Source organism: Chironomus tepperi, unplaced genomic scaffold, assembly GCF_022539635.2.
Source record: "Chironomus tepperi strain 1889 unplaced genomic scaffold, CSIRO-AGI_Ctep_v1 contig_486, whole genome shotgun sequence".
NCBI lineage: Eukaryota > Metazoa > Arthropoda > Insecta > Diptera > Chironomidae > Chironomus > Chironomus tepperi.
In genome coordinates, this window is record NW_027226608.1 from 913709 (window position 1) to 929463 (window position 15755).

The 15755-nt window shown below is 33.1% G+C and overlaps 1 protein-coding gene and 2 non-coding genes across 3 annotated transcripts in view; 1 reads left to right on the forward strand and 2 right to left on the reverse strand.

Moving 5' to 3' along the window:
• The window catches only part of LOC139099887 (metabotropic glutamate receptor 2-like), a 149982-nt gene extending 141501 nt beyond the window's left edge, over window positions 1-8481 (forward strand). The window contains exons 8-11 of the mRNA XM_070652437.1: window positions 1645-1807; window positions 2681-3046; window positions 3271-3475; window positions 5334-8481. Of these exons, the coding sequence (XP_070508538.1) occupies window positions 1645-1807; window positions 2681-3046; window positions 3271-3475; window positions 5334-5752 (1153 nt within the window). The 3' untranslated portion in view covers window positions 5753-8481. The remainder of the gene's footprint in view (window positions 1-1644; window positions 1808-2680; window positions 3047-3270; window positions 3476-5333) is intronic.
• A 4228-nt stretch (window positions 8482-12709) lies between these two features.
• TRNAA-AGC (transfer RNA alanine (anticodon AGC)) lies at window positions 12710-12782 on the reverse strand. The gene has a single exon. It is a non-coding gene; the product is annotated as a tRNA-Ala (tRNA).
• Window positions 12783-14868: 2086 nt separating this feature from the next.
• TRNAA-AGC (transfer RNA alanine (anticodon AGC)) lies at window positions 14869-14941 on the reverse strand. Its single transcript has one exon. It is a non-coding gene; the product is annotated as a tRNA-Ala (tRNA).
• Window positions 14942-15755: the final 814 nt, after the last annotated feature.

The window sequence follows — 15755 nt, forward strand, 5'->3', positions numbered from 1 at the left end:
AACGGAAAATGTAGTGGAAAATGAGCATTGAAAGGTGGAAAATTGGGGGATGGAAAAATTAATTACAAGTGAATTAATTGATATTGATTAATAATTTGGAAGTGATTTCATAGTTTGACGTCTTGAATCTTAAAAAACCGTTACAAATTTTAAATTTTCAAAAACCGGTACAAAATTTGAAATTTTGAAAACTGTTAGAAAATTTGAATTTTTGAAAACCGTTAAAAAATTTGAATTTCCAAAAACCGTTACAAAATCATCTTAAAGACTCTATCCATAATCACCACCCTTCCTCCATCCACCATCCTTCCTCAAATCTCCCACCAAATCAAAATTTCATCATCAATGCACTTATGCTCTATGTCAAACACAAACAAAAGCCTTAATATTAGTCCATACAATGTAAACACCATCCGAAAATGTTTATCCAGTCACGAAAATAAAAATATTCTTGCGTCTGTTTCTCATCACGGCAGTTGTTTTCATTTTTAATTGAATAAAAACAGTTTTAAGCTAAGCAATTTTGCGAAATTGTTTTTAGAAATCAAAGTTAGTGTCTTGTGGACATGAATGGGAGGTTGATATTGTAAGTTTGGAGGCTTTTTATGGGGATTAGCTGGGGTTTTTATCGAAAATGAAGGAGTACAGTCTTGGACGAGCTATCAAATACAGCTAAAGATTTTCGTGAAGTCTCGGAATATCTCGGAAAGTCTCGGGAAGTCTCGGAAATTCTCGGGAAGTCTCGGAAATTCTCGGGAAGTCTCGGGAAGTCTCGGGAAGTCTCGGAAAGTTTCGGGAAGTCTCGGAAATTCTCGGGAAATCTCGGAAAGTTTCGGAAAGTCTCGGGAAGTCTCGGAAATTCTCGGGAAATCTCGGAAAATTTCGGGAAGTCTCGGAAATTTTTGGGAATTTCGGAAAGTCTCGGGAAGTCTCGGGAAGTCTCGGGAAGTCTCGGAAATTCTCGGGAAATCTCGGAAAGTTTCGGCAAGTCTCGGAAATTTTTGGGAATTTCGGAAAGTCTCGGGAAGTCTCGGAAAGTCTCGGGAAGTCTCGGAAAGTCTCGGAAAGTCTCGGGAAGTCTCGGGAAGTCTCGGGAAGTCTCGGAAATTCTCGGGAAGTCTCGGAAAGTCTCGGGAAGTCTCGGAAAGTCTCGAGAAGTCTCGGGATCTTCATACTCTGGATTTCTATGCTGTCAATACAGCAAGTCCAGCATCTAAATAACCAACATCAACTTAAATCCAAACAATCAACATCCAATCCCACAACTTACGCCTTAATTCCCACCACCTGCACTCCATACACAGCATCGACATCCTAAAATTGATAAGAAAATTCACAAATAATCCATCAAAATCCTCAATAGCTTGCTATATCTAATCCACAAATCTATTTATATTCACAAAAAATTCTCACATTTACAAATTCTTTATGCTTCATCTTCCATGAAGGCACACAAAAATGTAAGAAACGAGAATTAACGTCCAAAATCGTTCGTCGCATACAAATGAACTTACTTACGTCTTGTTCCTTAATTCAATTCAAAATACAACAAAACAGGCATTCAAAAAAAATGTGGAAAAAGTTTTTCAATTTTCCGAACAAAAAAATTTTCCGGTTTTTCAATTTACATTTTTTTTTTTACAGTTTTGGTGCTGGCTTTTGCTTTACTGTTGTCTATGCATCGCTTCTTACCAAGACGAATCGAATAGCGAGGATATTTAAGGCTGGCAAACAGACAGCAAAGAGGCCGTCATTTATATCGCCCAGATCACAACTTATTATTTGTAGTTTCCTGATATCCATACAGGTGAGTACTGACCGAGCGATCGAGCGACCGAGCGGCTGAGCGATCGAGCGACTAAATGACCGAACGACCGAACAAGACCGAACGATCGAGCAACTAAGTAATTGAACGATCGAGCGACCGAGCGACTAAGAGGCCGAGCGATCGAGCGACTGAATGACTGAGCGACTGAATGACTAAGCGACTGAAGGACCGAGCGACTGATTGACTGAGCGACTGAAGGACCGAGCGACTGATTGACTGAGCGACTGAAGGACCGAGCGACTTAGAGATCGAGCGACTGAACGATCGAGCGACTTAATGACCGAGCGACTAAGAGATCGAGCGACTGAATGACCGAGCGACCGAATGACCGAGCGACTGAACGACCGAGCGACTGACTGAATGACCGAGCGACTGAATGACCAAGCCAATAAAAGACCGAGCGATCGAGCGACACTAAGAGATCGAGCGATCGAGCGACTGAATGACCGAGTGACTGAATGACCGAGCGACTGAATGACCGAGCGACTGAATAACCGAGCGACCGAATGACCGAGCGACTGAACGACCGAGCGACTGACTGAATGACCGAGCGACTGAATGACCAAGCCAATAAAAGACCGAGCGATCGAGCGACACTAAGAGATCGAGCGATCGAGCGACTGAATGACCGAGTGACTGAATGACCGAGCGACTGAATGACCGAGCGACTGAAAGACCGAGCGACTGAATGATCGAGCGACTGAATGACCGAGCGACTGAATGATCGAGCGACTAAGAGATTGAGCGACTGAACGACTGAGCGACTTAATAATCGAGCTACTCGAGAGATCGAGCGACCGAGCGACTGAATAACTGAATGACTGATCATTACCATTCTTATCAATTTTCCAGGTTCTCATAAATGTGATATGGATTCTTATAGCACCAACTCATGCAAAATATCACTATCCAACGCGTGAGGATAATCATCTTGTGTGCGATTCACACGTCGATGCCTCATACATGATTGCCTTCTTCTTTCCAATCTTACTTATTGTCATATGTACAGTATATGCCGTATTAACAAGAAAAATTCCTGAAGCATTTAACGAGTCAAAGCACATAGGATTTACAATGTATACGACTTGTGTCATTTGGCTGGCATTTGTGCCACTTTATTTTGCAACAGCTAATCATGTGCCATTAAGAATAACATCAATGTCGGTGACGATAAGTCTCTCAGCGAGCGTAACAATGGCATGTCTTTTTACGCCAAAGGTAATCATTTTTTTTTGTGTATTTTTTGCAGGGGTGGACAACCTGTGTGACGCGGTACCATAATCCAAGTGCAGCGGCACCATAGATAGTGTCATGAACCGCATGTCGTGTACGGTTACGCTAACCATCAAGGTTGTACCGTATCACACAGGTTGTCCACCCCTTGCCCATATCCCATAAATCATATCCATATAACTTTTATCACATTTTGTCATAATCAACAGCTCTACATAATTCTCGTAAGGCCGGAACGTAATGTTAGACAAAGTATGATGACAGCAAATCGAGTTAAAGGATTAAGTAAGCCACCGACAACGGGATCTACATCAATGATGTCCACTGTTATGGTTACGGTTACGACATGTAATCAAAAAGAGAAAATTCAGAGACATATGTCGATTGTTGATCCAAAAGCTGTTCAGTATTCTGGTGAGTAGAATTTGGGGTTGGGATTTTGTGGGAAGATGGGCAGATGGGCAGATAAGGCTAAGCGGGTATTCTGAGTTGATTGGTATTACCGGAAGGGTTTTGTGGGGTAATTTATTTTATTTTCCAATATTTTCAATATGTCCAATATGTTATCCATTAACTCGGTTCACTAAAGTACAAAAAAAAGCTTCCGTGCATCATATTCGAGAAAGACTTTAAACTAGTAACCTGAATATGACGCACGTTTAAAATTTAGTCAGTCTTAAATGATGCAATAAGGCCAGTTTGGGATTGGTTTCTTATACCTACCGGGTGTATACCCTACCTGGCATAGGCTATCCTACCCTACCCTTTCTCAACTCAATGGAACCTAGGATAACGTTGCCTACTCAGGTTGGTTGGGGTAGGGTAGAATAACTTGAGAAGCTTAAGCAGCCTGCCCATTATCCCAGATTCTTGAAAGATTAACCTAATTTCTGCAATTCAGATATCATGCGTCATAATTGAGGAACACTTTAAACTATTTCCCTAAATATACCGCACAGCAACACTCCAACAATCCTTCATTCATCCTCTCCATTAACAAAGCCTTCATTATCATCATCTCCCATTTAAACTTACATCAACTCAAATTCAAAGCCTCTCCCATCCAACATTCATCAAACTCAAAAAAAAATTGTGAGAAAATGTGTCGGAATCAACTGTTTCAAGCCACAAAAGCAGCCTTTATCTTATTGGAATGTATGTTCGTATGTGCGGTTGTGGAGGACCTTGTATGCTTTAACCATTTATTAAGGAACAAAAAGTGTCACCTACTGACATTATTGATTCATATCACACATGGCATAGCTGTGGTGAGAATTTATAGTGAAAAAAAAGGCAAGAAAAATTGAGGAAAATTTTTGCACGTGCGAATGTGTAAATTATGAATGTTGAAGGATTATTGAGGCTTTTGTTATGAAAATCCTTTGAGTTTTCGATGTTGCGTTAGTTATAGTGAGCAATAGAAATAGCTTGAGGGATCAAGTTGGGATTTAAAAAATTGAGAATTTTGCAGATTTAAGGAGATTAAATTAAGGAGTGAATTGTGAAGCTTTATTGACGTTTGATAGACAATTTTGGTATGGAATGCTATTGTGTGTCATAAAGCTGAGAAAACTTCAAACGTGCGTCATATTTTGGTGAATAGTTTAAAGTCTCTCTCGAATATGGCGCATGATATCTGAACTGCTCAAATTGATTAATTTATCAATAATTCTGGGTTTGCCGTATGGCACTGTGATTCAGATTGACAATAGAATTATGCCATCAAGCATAGTCTGGCATAGAGTACCATATGGCTTATAATACCTTAGACGGCTCCCTTAAAGCACCAAAGCCTAAATTCTAGATAACTTTAAGCTATCAGCGACATTTAATGATCCACAATTTGAGTCTTGTGTCAGCCACATTTTATCCAATGCAACTCATATTTGCCCCATGCAACTCAAATTTACCCCATGCGTTCCATATTTACCCCATGCAACTCAAATTTACCCCAAGCGCTCTTTATTTACCCCAAGCGCTCTTTATTTACCCCAGGCAACTCATATTTACCCCATGCGTTCCATATTTACCCCCATGCCACCTCATATTTACCCCATGCGCCTTATATTTACCCCATGCAACTCAAATTTACCCCATGCAATTCAAAATTACCCCATGCAACCCTTATTTACCCCATGCAACTCATATTTACCCCATGCGCCCTCTTTTTTACCCTAAATCCCTTCTTTTTACCCCAGGCGCTTATTTTTGACACAAAAAACTCAAAAATCTAAATTTCTTTATTTTTTATCTCTTCCTCCCCTCGGAACAGCTGAAAACACAAGTCTGAATAACAACAACAACAACAACAGTCTGAATGCAAATCATACAATAACGTATGCCAACAAGTCGACCCAAACCGGTGACGAACTTACACCGACAAGTGAATCCCGTATAGCCGAGACTCAAACCGAGACATTTACAACCCACAGTGACAGCATCTGCTGTCTCAACAGCATACCATATGTAGACCAAAGCATGACACCACCAGTCGTTCATCGTGCTATCGAAAATTGTGTAATTGAATCAAAAAATCCATTTACAATTGATAGTTCAATATGTCCAGCGACTCAAACAGCTATGGCCATTGCAGCTACGACAGCTAATGGCACATCAAATGCAACGACACAACTTGATAATGGCGATTTAGTGCATCAAATTAATGAAAATAATTGTAATGAAATCTTATAGCAAAATGGTAAGGATAATTTTATATGATCAAGTAGCACTAAGTCTGCATCGAAACGTATGGCAATTGTTGTGTGACTTTTTGATGACTTTTTGAATGCTTTTTGGTAAGATAAAAAAAAAATTGAGGGGAATTTTTTGAATTTTTGCAGTGGTGGACAACTTGTGTGACGTGGTACGTCAAATTGTAACCCTTGACTGAAAACCTTACATGGTGTACGGTTCCTGGTGGTACACTAGGGTATCGCGACACACAGGTTGTCCACCACTGAGCTCTACATCAGAGTTGCAAAACAGGTGCCTGTGACAGACGAAAACCGTACAAATTATTGATAATTTGCATGGTTTCTCTTCCAAAACCATACAAATTCCCAAGAATTTATACGGTTTTTAATATTATATTATACGGTTTATAAATTCTTGATAATTTAATAATTATCAATAATTTGTACGGTTTTTGCATGTCACAAGCACCTCTTTTGCAACTATGTCCAAAATCACACCCGGTACTCCGTTCTTGGTATCACCCTAGTGTGTCACGGCACATTGGTTACCCACCACTGAGCTCTACTATTACTTAATCATTACATCAATATCAAATTGATGAGATTTCCTTCAAAATTAAATTACTGGTTTAACAAATTTTCTAATTTATTTTCACACCAACCCCCATCAACCGCCTCCCAGTTGTGCATTGAATATTGAATTATTGACAATCAAGTAATGGGGGGTTGTTCGGTTGTTATGTAACGTGAATAATTGACAATTTAGATTTAATGTATGATTTCCATTTCTGAAGGAGTCTATTACGTATTGGGTGATGTAAAGTGGAAAATCTACTTTTATTAAGCCAAAAGCCTATTTTTACCCCATACCTTCCCCTTTACTTCTTTTTTGCCCCACATATTGCTTTTTTACCCCATATATATCAATTTATTGCCCCAAATGCTCCCTTTTTTATCCAATTTGCCCTATGTTTTACCAAACATGCGCATTTTTACCACTTATGCCACTGTTTTTACTCATACGTCCTCTAAATATCCTATGTGCCCCAATTTTGACCAAATATGAACGCTTTTACTCGATGCGCATACTTTTATACCCCATGCGCCCATTTATTGACCAAATGTCTCCTTTTCCTCATATAACCCCATTTTTAACCCTAAAATCTTCTCTTTTATTCTCCTTACACCCTTTTTACCCCATCAAATTCCTATTTTACCCGAAATTTACCAAAAAACCCCTCGAATTCCCGTTTTTCCCCTGGCGTTTCTTTTTGCACCATGCACCTCTATTTCTACCCCATACTCGCTCCCTTTCTGTTCCAAAATTTCCAAATTTGTTTGAGGCTTAACAAAAGCTCATCCCTTCCTCAACTTCATCCTTGGAGCGTTACGTAACAAGTAAACAGCCCCCAAAATAAAATCAAATTAAGATTTTCCTCATAATTTAAATGTGCGTATTGGGAGTGAGTGAGAGAGAGAGAGTGAGAGAGATGTTTGAAATGAACTAGATAACGTGCTATAAAGTTGTTAATGGAAATTAGATTTGCATAAATTTTGAAATGAAATGTGGGTTAACTGAATGGGGGGTAGCTGAAGGGGGTGTGGGGTAAATCTCAAGTTTAAAGTGTAATTCAGAAATTATTTCAAAATTTAAATGGATTTTGTGGTCAAAAAGTCAAGTTTGTCAATGCACATTGAGGATATTTTGAGGATTTATCAAGATTTTAAGGAACAGTCAGGCATAAATCAGCAACAAAAGCAGTTATTGAGCAATTTTGTATGATTTTACATTAATATGCACACGTAGCTTGCGAACAACATCAAGATATGGAAAATGTGAAGTCGTGATAGATAAAATAAGGTAAATAAAGGATGAAAACTTAGTTGAATGACGTCTTTATTTAATCATCAGCAGTGAGGAAGAACTGAAAAAGTTAAAATGCGATTAAAATCATTTAATGCTGTTTTTATAGTGAGAGGATTTAGAATTGGGGAGTGTACGGAGGTTAGGGGACGGTGTAAATTGTGGTTTTAGACTCCTTGAGCTCATTGGAATGCTTTGTGGCAAAATCTTGAAATCCACCTCTCACTCTTTGCTTCTACTCCACATCCTACCCATTGTAACCTCTCAATATACCCCTTAATATACCCCTCAATCTACCCCTTTAGCTAAAACTCAATATCTTCCACCCCTTACTCCCTATCCTTCCAGCCTTAATCATTACTCTTTCACCCCACACCCTACCACTTTCAAACCCTATCCTACCCCTTCCTACGTACACTCTTCGCCTTTTACCCCATTCTCAACCCCTTTCAATCTTCACTCAAACTCTTTTACCCCGTTCTCAGCTATTAACCTATGCTCACTCCCTTTTAACTCAATATCCTACCGATTTTACCCCAAAACCTACTATTCCACTACAAAATGTACCCCTTCAACCCCACATTCGGCCCTGTTTAATCATACCTTGTTACGTAACCTCGGAATGTTCCTCATTACCGTATATATTCATTATATGGGAAGTATATGCTCTATATATCAGGAAGTGAAGTGCTTGATATTGAAATTAAACTTGTGAACATGAAGAAGTGGAAACTTTTTTTTTGTTTGAGATTTGCTTAAGTTGAAGTAATTATGAAGCATGAATTTACAAATATTGATTTTTTTCAAATTTCTGATGAATTTTAACAAAATTGAACTGACTTTTGAATTTTAAATTAATTGAAAATGGAAACATGTTTAAAGAATTTTGAAATTTAATTTCAAAAAAGTTTTTTGAAAATTTAAAAATTAAATTTAAATAATTTGGAAATTAGAAAAAATAATTTGAAATTTAAGAAAAAATTAATTTAAAAAATTATTTTATTTTTTGGATTTCAAATTATTTTTAATTAATTTTTTCTTTTTTTATATTTTAATTTAAATTTTTTTAATCTTAGATTTTAATTAATCCAAAATTCTGTCAAATTGTATAATTTTTAAATATTAAAAAAAATTATTGAAAATCAAATAATTTAGAAAAAAATTCTTCTCTTCCAAAAAAAATATTTAAAAAAAAACTAACGAAAGGCAATGTCAGGAGAAAAAAAAGTCAAAAAGTTGCACAAAAATTGAACTAAAAAATTTAATAAAAAGTGATATTAATATTTAATGTTAGTTGTTCAATGTTGAATAAATGTTAAAAAAATAAAAACAAGATTTAAGTGGTGCGAGTTATTGAAAAAAAAAAATATAAATTTAAAAAGTGAAATTTAAAAATATAGAAATCTATATTTAAGTTTAGAATTAAGGAAGAAAAAAATTTAAATAAGGTTAAAAATTGTAAAAAAAAAGAAAATTTAGAAAAAACTAAAGTGAAAATTTTAGAATTTTCAAGCTTAAAAAAAAGTTAAAATTATTGCACAAAAATAAAAAAAAATCTAATTTTATTTAAATTGTAAAAAAAAAAACTAAAATTTTTAATTTGAAATTATGAAAATAATTAAAAAACTTTAACTTATAATTTTGGTCGATTTCAAATTTAAATGAAAATTTGAAAAAGTGCAAGCGAGAATTGAAAATTTTGAAGAAAAAAAGAAATTTATTTTGTAAATAAGAAAAAAAAACTTGAAATATTCCAAGCAAATAAGAATTTATAAAAAATTAATAGTCAAAAAATTTAAAAAAATTGAATAAATCAAAAAGACTAAAAATTAATTTAAATATTGAAAAAATATTTGTAAATAAAATAAATTTAATTTGAAATTTTGTGAATAAATTTAAAAAAATTTAATAATGAAATTTTCCAAAAAATTTTTAAATAAAGTTTTTTTTTCTAATTTATTTTTTTTAAAAAAGTAAAGAAAGTATTTTTTTTAAAAAAAATTTATTAAAATTTATTATTTTTAACAAAATAAATTCCTGCTGTGAATGACTGGATTTAAGTTGAGCCCCGTCCATTGAGTCCCTTTCAACAAATTGTTTGAATACTAAAATAGATAATTTTTAACAAACTTTTAAAAAGCTATCAAAAGAATAAAATTTAAATTTATTTATGGATATAATTGAAAAAATATTTTTCAAAAAATTTAAATTTTGAAATTTTTGAGATTTAAAATTTCAAAATTTTTAAATTCATAATTTAAATTTTTTTTTTATTTTTAAATTAAATATTGAAATTTCAAAAAAAAAATTTAAATTGCTAATTAAATTATTGATAGTTAATTTAAAAATAAAACAAAAAATTCAATAAATTGCTTTAATTAATTAATTTAAACCCCCAAATAAAAAATTACCCGAAAAACACAGCGAAAAAAGCAATTTAATTAACAAAATAAAAAGTAAAATTAACCAGCATGTGGTTTTTAAATTTTGTGTTGAAAATTTGATTCGATTTATTTAATTATATGAGCCAACATGCAGCCACATCAAAGACTACACAGACCAAATTAATGCTTAACAAAGGCAATAAAAAATTGACATTTTTTGCCTCCCGCAAAGTGCAAAAATTTAACAAAAAAATATTGATAAAAAAAGAACAAAGTTGTTGTTAGGGTTGGTCATTCATGGCATGAATTTTAAAATAAAATTAAATATGTTTAAAAAATTTTAATTTTTTTTTTTAAATTTTTTTAACAAATTTTAATTTTTTTATAAAAAAAGTTATAAATTTGAAAAATTGAAAAAAGATAAAAATTTATATTAAAATTTTTTTTTATTTAAAATTTTTTAAAAATTTTAAAAAATTATTCGCACTTTTTAAAAGTTTATTTTTTTTAATTAAAAATAAATAAAAACCAAAAAATTGTAAAAAGTCCATAATTAAAAAAAATTTAAATAAAATTAAAATAATTGTAAATTAAATGTAAAAAAAAAACAAATCTAAAAATAAGTTTAAACTTAAAAAACGCAAATAAGAATGTGTTCGAAAATAGAAAACAAAACAAAAAAATAAAGCAAAATTAGTAGAAAAAAAAATATGCAAAAAAGACGCTGAACTGCTACGTATTATGTGTGCCAAAAAGTAATCAAATTTTAAACAACAAAACATATAAATTTCAAACAAAAAGAAAAAGAATTTTTTTTGTTGTAATTCATGTAAATTTAATTAAATATAAAAATTAGCTTTTAGATTAAAATTAAATAAATGTATACGGTTTAAAAATATAAATAAAAATTAAAAAAATATATATTGAAAATATAATTAGTTAAAATAATATAGGAAATGTGAATAAGTTGAACAAAAAAAAAATTGTGTTAAATTTAATGCTTAAATGTTAAAAATAAGCGAAGTAAAAAACAAAAAACATTTAAATAAAATAAGACACAAAAATAGCTTTTTATTAATACAAATATTTTAGATTATTTTTAAATTTAAAATTTTTTTAGTTTTTTTTTTAAATTTTTGAAATTTTGAAAAATTATTGTTTTTATTTCAAAATTTAAAATAAAGCTAAAATTAAAATATAAAAAATAAAAACATTTATATATTTTTATTTATTTTAAATAGTTTTAAAAATTTTTAAATTTTTTCTTAAATTTTTAAAATAATATTAAGTTAGTTAAATAATAATAAATTAGTTAAATTTTTAAAATTTAATCAAATGTTTTAATTTTATTTTTAATTTTTTAAATGTTAATATTTTTTTAAATATATTTAAAATTGTGTTAATAAAATTCAAAAATTAAAAATCAAGAAAAGTCTAATTTTTCTGCACAACACTTTAAAAATTCTAAGTAAAAATACTGCAATGTAACTTAAAAAATATCTAAAAATAAAAAAAAAAATACTTAATTTTAAAAACCAAAAATTAAACAATGCAAAAATAAAGCAAACAGCAAAAAAACTGTATTACATGTTATAATGAAAATATAAAAAAATATATAAAATATGTTCATTAAAATTGTGTGAAAAATTTAAGGAAAAATAACAAAAAATTGGAAGAAAAAATTTAGAACTTTAAAAAAATAAATAAATATAAAAAAAGATGAAATATAATAAAAATTTATTGAAAATAAATCAAAATTTGACTTTTTTTTTTTAAATTAATTTTCAGAATTTTTCAACATTTCAGCTCAATTGTGAAGGCATCTGAACCTCAAAAATTCCAGTGTGAAGGCACCTCAACCTCAAAAACTAAATTGTGAAGACACCTGAACCTCAAAGCTCAATTGTGAAGGCACCTGAACCTCAAAAGCTCAAATGTGAAGGCACCTGAACCTCAAAAACTCTAGTGTGAAGGCGCCTGAACCTCAAAATTCCCTCAATCCACCCTCAATTCCACCAGAACCCCACCAAAGTCTGAAAATGAGAAGAAAAAGCACTAAAAGAAAATGAGAAAATTGGAAAACTCATTGAACTGGCAGGCAGTAAATTTGCTGATCATTTTCTTCTTCCTCTTACTGCCGTTAACGACAACTTTCATCCACTCATGTTGATAATAATAAGACCTCGTGGCTGCTGTGGCTGCTGCACAATATTTTCATGATAAAAAATTTTTTCCAAGCTTGACTCACAAAAAAAGGAGGAAAAGCTTTGTGAAAAAAGGATGGAAAATTTCGGGGGCACAAAAGGAGTGTCAAATGTGCGTGGGTGAAGGCTTGAAGAGATTCGATGAAAAGGAAATGACACACACACATACATACATCCATAAAGTCGATTCTCGAAGCTCTCAAGTTCAATTGATTTGACAGCATGTGAGGAACTAATGAAAATTGTAATAAATGAAAATGAGAATTCAAGTGGATGGAACTAAAGTAATGTGAAGGCACCTGAACATTTTTGAACTTAATGTGAAGTTGCCTGAATTTTTTTGAACTTAATGTGAAGTTGCCTGAACATTTTTTACCCAAAATTCAAAAAAACTTCCCAATTTTACATCAAAAAATTCCAAAAAATTCCAAAAAATTGATAAAATTCCAAAAAAATGTCAAAAAATTCAAAAAAAGCATCAAAAAAATAACATTCAAAAAAATTGGATCTGCCGGGTATCGATCCCGGTACCTCTCACATGCTAAGCGAGCGCTCTACCATCTGAGCTACAAACCCGATTAGTTTCACATATTCGATGCTGAATTTATTGTCAATTTAAACTTGCACAATTTTTAATAAAAAAAACTCATTTTTTTTACAGTCGCGAAACTTGTTTTTATGGCTTACTTTGTTGTTGTTGTAGCTGCTGATGGACTGTTTGGGTGTGGATGGAAAGAAACTGTAAAATTTATTCATGATCAACTTGACCTTGAACTGAACAATTGGAACAAGATTAAAATTTAAAGAGAAATTTGAGAGATTTTTTATTTGGTGATTGTTATTTGAATTATTAGGTGATGTGAAGGAAGATGAGGTGGCATGCATGCGAAATTGGTGGCATGCTTCTCCATCTCCTCGTATTACTTGAGCAAACCAGTGCTTTAAGAGAATGATCGAAAGACATGAACATATGAAGTAGCATGAATGGTAGCATGTATGCGAATCACTCTGCATGCATGCGAAGAAGGTGTAAACTTGTGGCATGTGTATTTCCCAATAGTATTCACATCAGCTTGTAAAAAAAATCCCTAAAACAATTCAAAATATTCTAATTAAATTACCCAAAAAATAAGAACAAGTTTGAATTTTTCGAGGGATTTTCTTGAATTTTAAACAAAAACTTCCTCAATTCCTTCAAGATTTGAGCTAGTTGAGGTACTTGAGTAGATTACACGAAGTATTTACTGCTCATAAAAGACTCAATTTGCATATTTTTTCATTAATTTTTCAAAAAATTGTTCAAGATCCTTTAATAAAAAAGTAAATTTAATTGCTGCCAAAACTGAGTCCATTTTAAGACCTGATTTAAGCTATTTACATTATAAAATCCATAACAAAAGTTTTTCAGCATCATTATTTCTATTCCAAAATGAGCTCTTCCGCTGTTTCGCTTCTTTGCATAATTAAATTTACCCATTTTTGCTGCTCACTCCACTTCCTTTAATCCTTTAATGCACAAATTATTCAATGCAATTTTTAACTTTTTTCTTCCTTCCTTGCTGTTGAGCTGTTTAGTGACTTCCGTGTTTATTTAAACTAAGTTAATTTAATTAGCACTGATGATTTATTGCATCTTCATTGTTGATGCTGTTAATTAAGTTATCTGGAAGAGATGAGAAGCTGCAGAGAGGTGAGTGAGGTGAGTGAGGTGAGTGAGGTGAGTGAGGTGAGTGAGGTGAGTGAGGTGAGTGAGGTGAGTGAGGTGAGTGAGGTGAGTGAGGTGAGTGAGGTGAGTGAGGTGAGTGAGGTGAGTGAGGTGAGTGGGGTGAGTGAGGTGAGTGAGGTGAGTGAGGTGAGTGAGGTGAGTGGGGTGAGTGAGGTGAGTGAGGTGAGTGAGGTGAGTGAGGTGAGTGAGGTGAGTGAGGTGAGTGAGGTGAGTGAGGTGAGTGAGGTGAGTGAGGTGAGTGAGGTGAGTGAGGTGAGTGAGGTGAGTGGGGTGAGTGAGGTGAGTGAGGTGAGTGAGGTGAGTGAGGTGAGTGGGGTGAGTGAGGTGAGTGAGGTGAGAAGGTAAATAAGGAAAGAGACACCAAGAGTTGTTCCCAAACTTTGCATAAATCTTGCAAAAATGTTCACTAAACTTGCAGTAATTATGAGATCATAAGCAGCTTACTGTGAGCTGTACATGGGTGTTTAAGGTGAAAAATAATGAAAATATTTTTCTTTTAATTTTATTTTGCAAAGATGTAAAAACTAGAAGTTATGAAAGCATTAAATACTGTCTGTGTTGTGCTTGTAGCTTAATTTATGATGTTCAAAGGATTACAAATTAGTGATAATGCTGATGCAGTTCAGAAGAAGAGCTTTTGTGGTTTCTAAGAATGCTGAGCTTGTAATTAAATGGTCATTAGACAGAAATGTTGAAGGATGAAGGAGGTAAATGCATGTTCGGAAGGTGCAATGCATGGAAATTGATGATAATCAGGTTTGAAGCAAGCGTGACTCCCAAATTCAGGTCAGATACTTTAATATCCGTCCTCAGACCATAGTTAAGTCACGCTGGTTCATTTCTACCTCATGTACCTTCCAAAATGTCCAAAAACCAACAAAAATCCACAAAAATCTAAAAAAATTCAAAAAAACATCAAAAAATGCCAAAAAAGATTGGATCTGCCGGGTATCGATCCCGGTACCTCTCACATGCTAAGCGAGCGCTCTACCATCTGAGCTACAAACCCGATTAGTTTCACATATTCGAAACTGAAATCGCGACAAATTTAAACCTGTGATTTAACTTTCTAATCATGTCAACATACGTGGACGTACAGCATGCGTCAATGCGAGATCAAAAGGTTGTATGTGATAATTGAAATTGTTTACTTTTGGATTTTAATGTGTTGCTGGCTGTCTTATGGGATTTAGAATGATTAAGAATCATTTGATTAGAATAGAATAAAGTCAAGGTCCAACGGAAGTAAATGGCACTGAGATCTAAATTTGGTAAAAATCAGTAAATTGACCAAAATCCAGCTCAAATCCGCATGGCTCTGGCTTAAATCTAAATTCCATGAAATCCAGCATCAAGCCAGAATCAACTCAAACCAGGACCTACCCACACAGGATCCCATCCACCTCAATTATCCCATAATCTCCTCCACAATCCAACATCAATTTGATATCATTAGAATTAAAGCAATTTGTTAAAAAAAAATAGAACTAAAAATTCATTCAACTTGAGGTCATTTGTTCCACTTGATGGAAACTCGATCACAAAACTATTTAATTTGCATGCACAAAAATGCTTCTGTTTTTCTTTCATTTTCTTTTTCTTTTATCAAAAGACTCAATTTTATGCATATTATTTCAAACATGAATGAATGTAAAATTAAATAAAGGTAAGAAAAATAAGTTTCTTTTTATTTTGGGATGGCTATAGGTTGGGTCAGGTGAGTGTGGATGCAGAGTTGGTAGGACTGTAGGAGTCGGACTCTAGTAGTTTAAATTAGAGTCCAAAAAGTAGTTCAGAAACCAATGGAATCTAGACTATTCTGC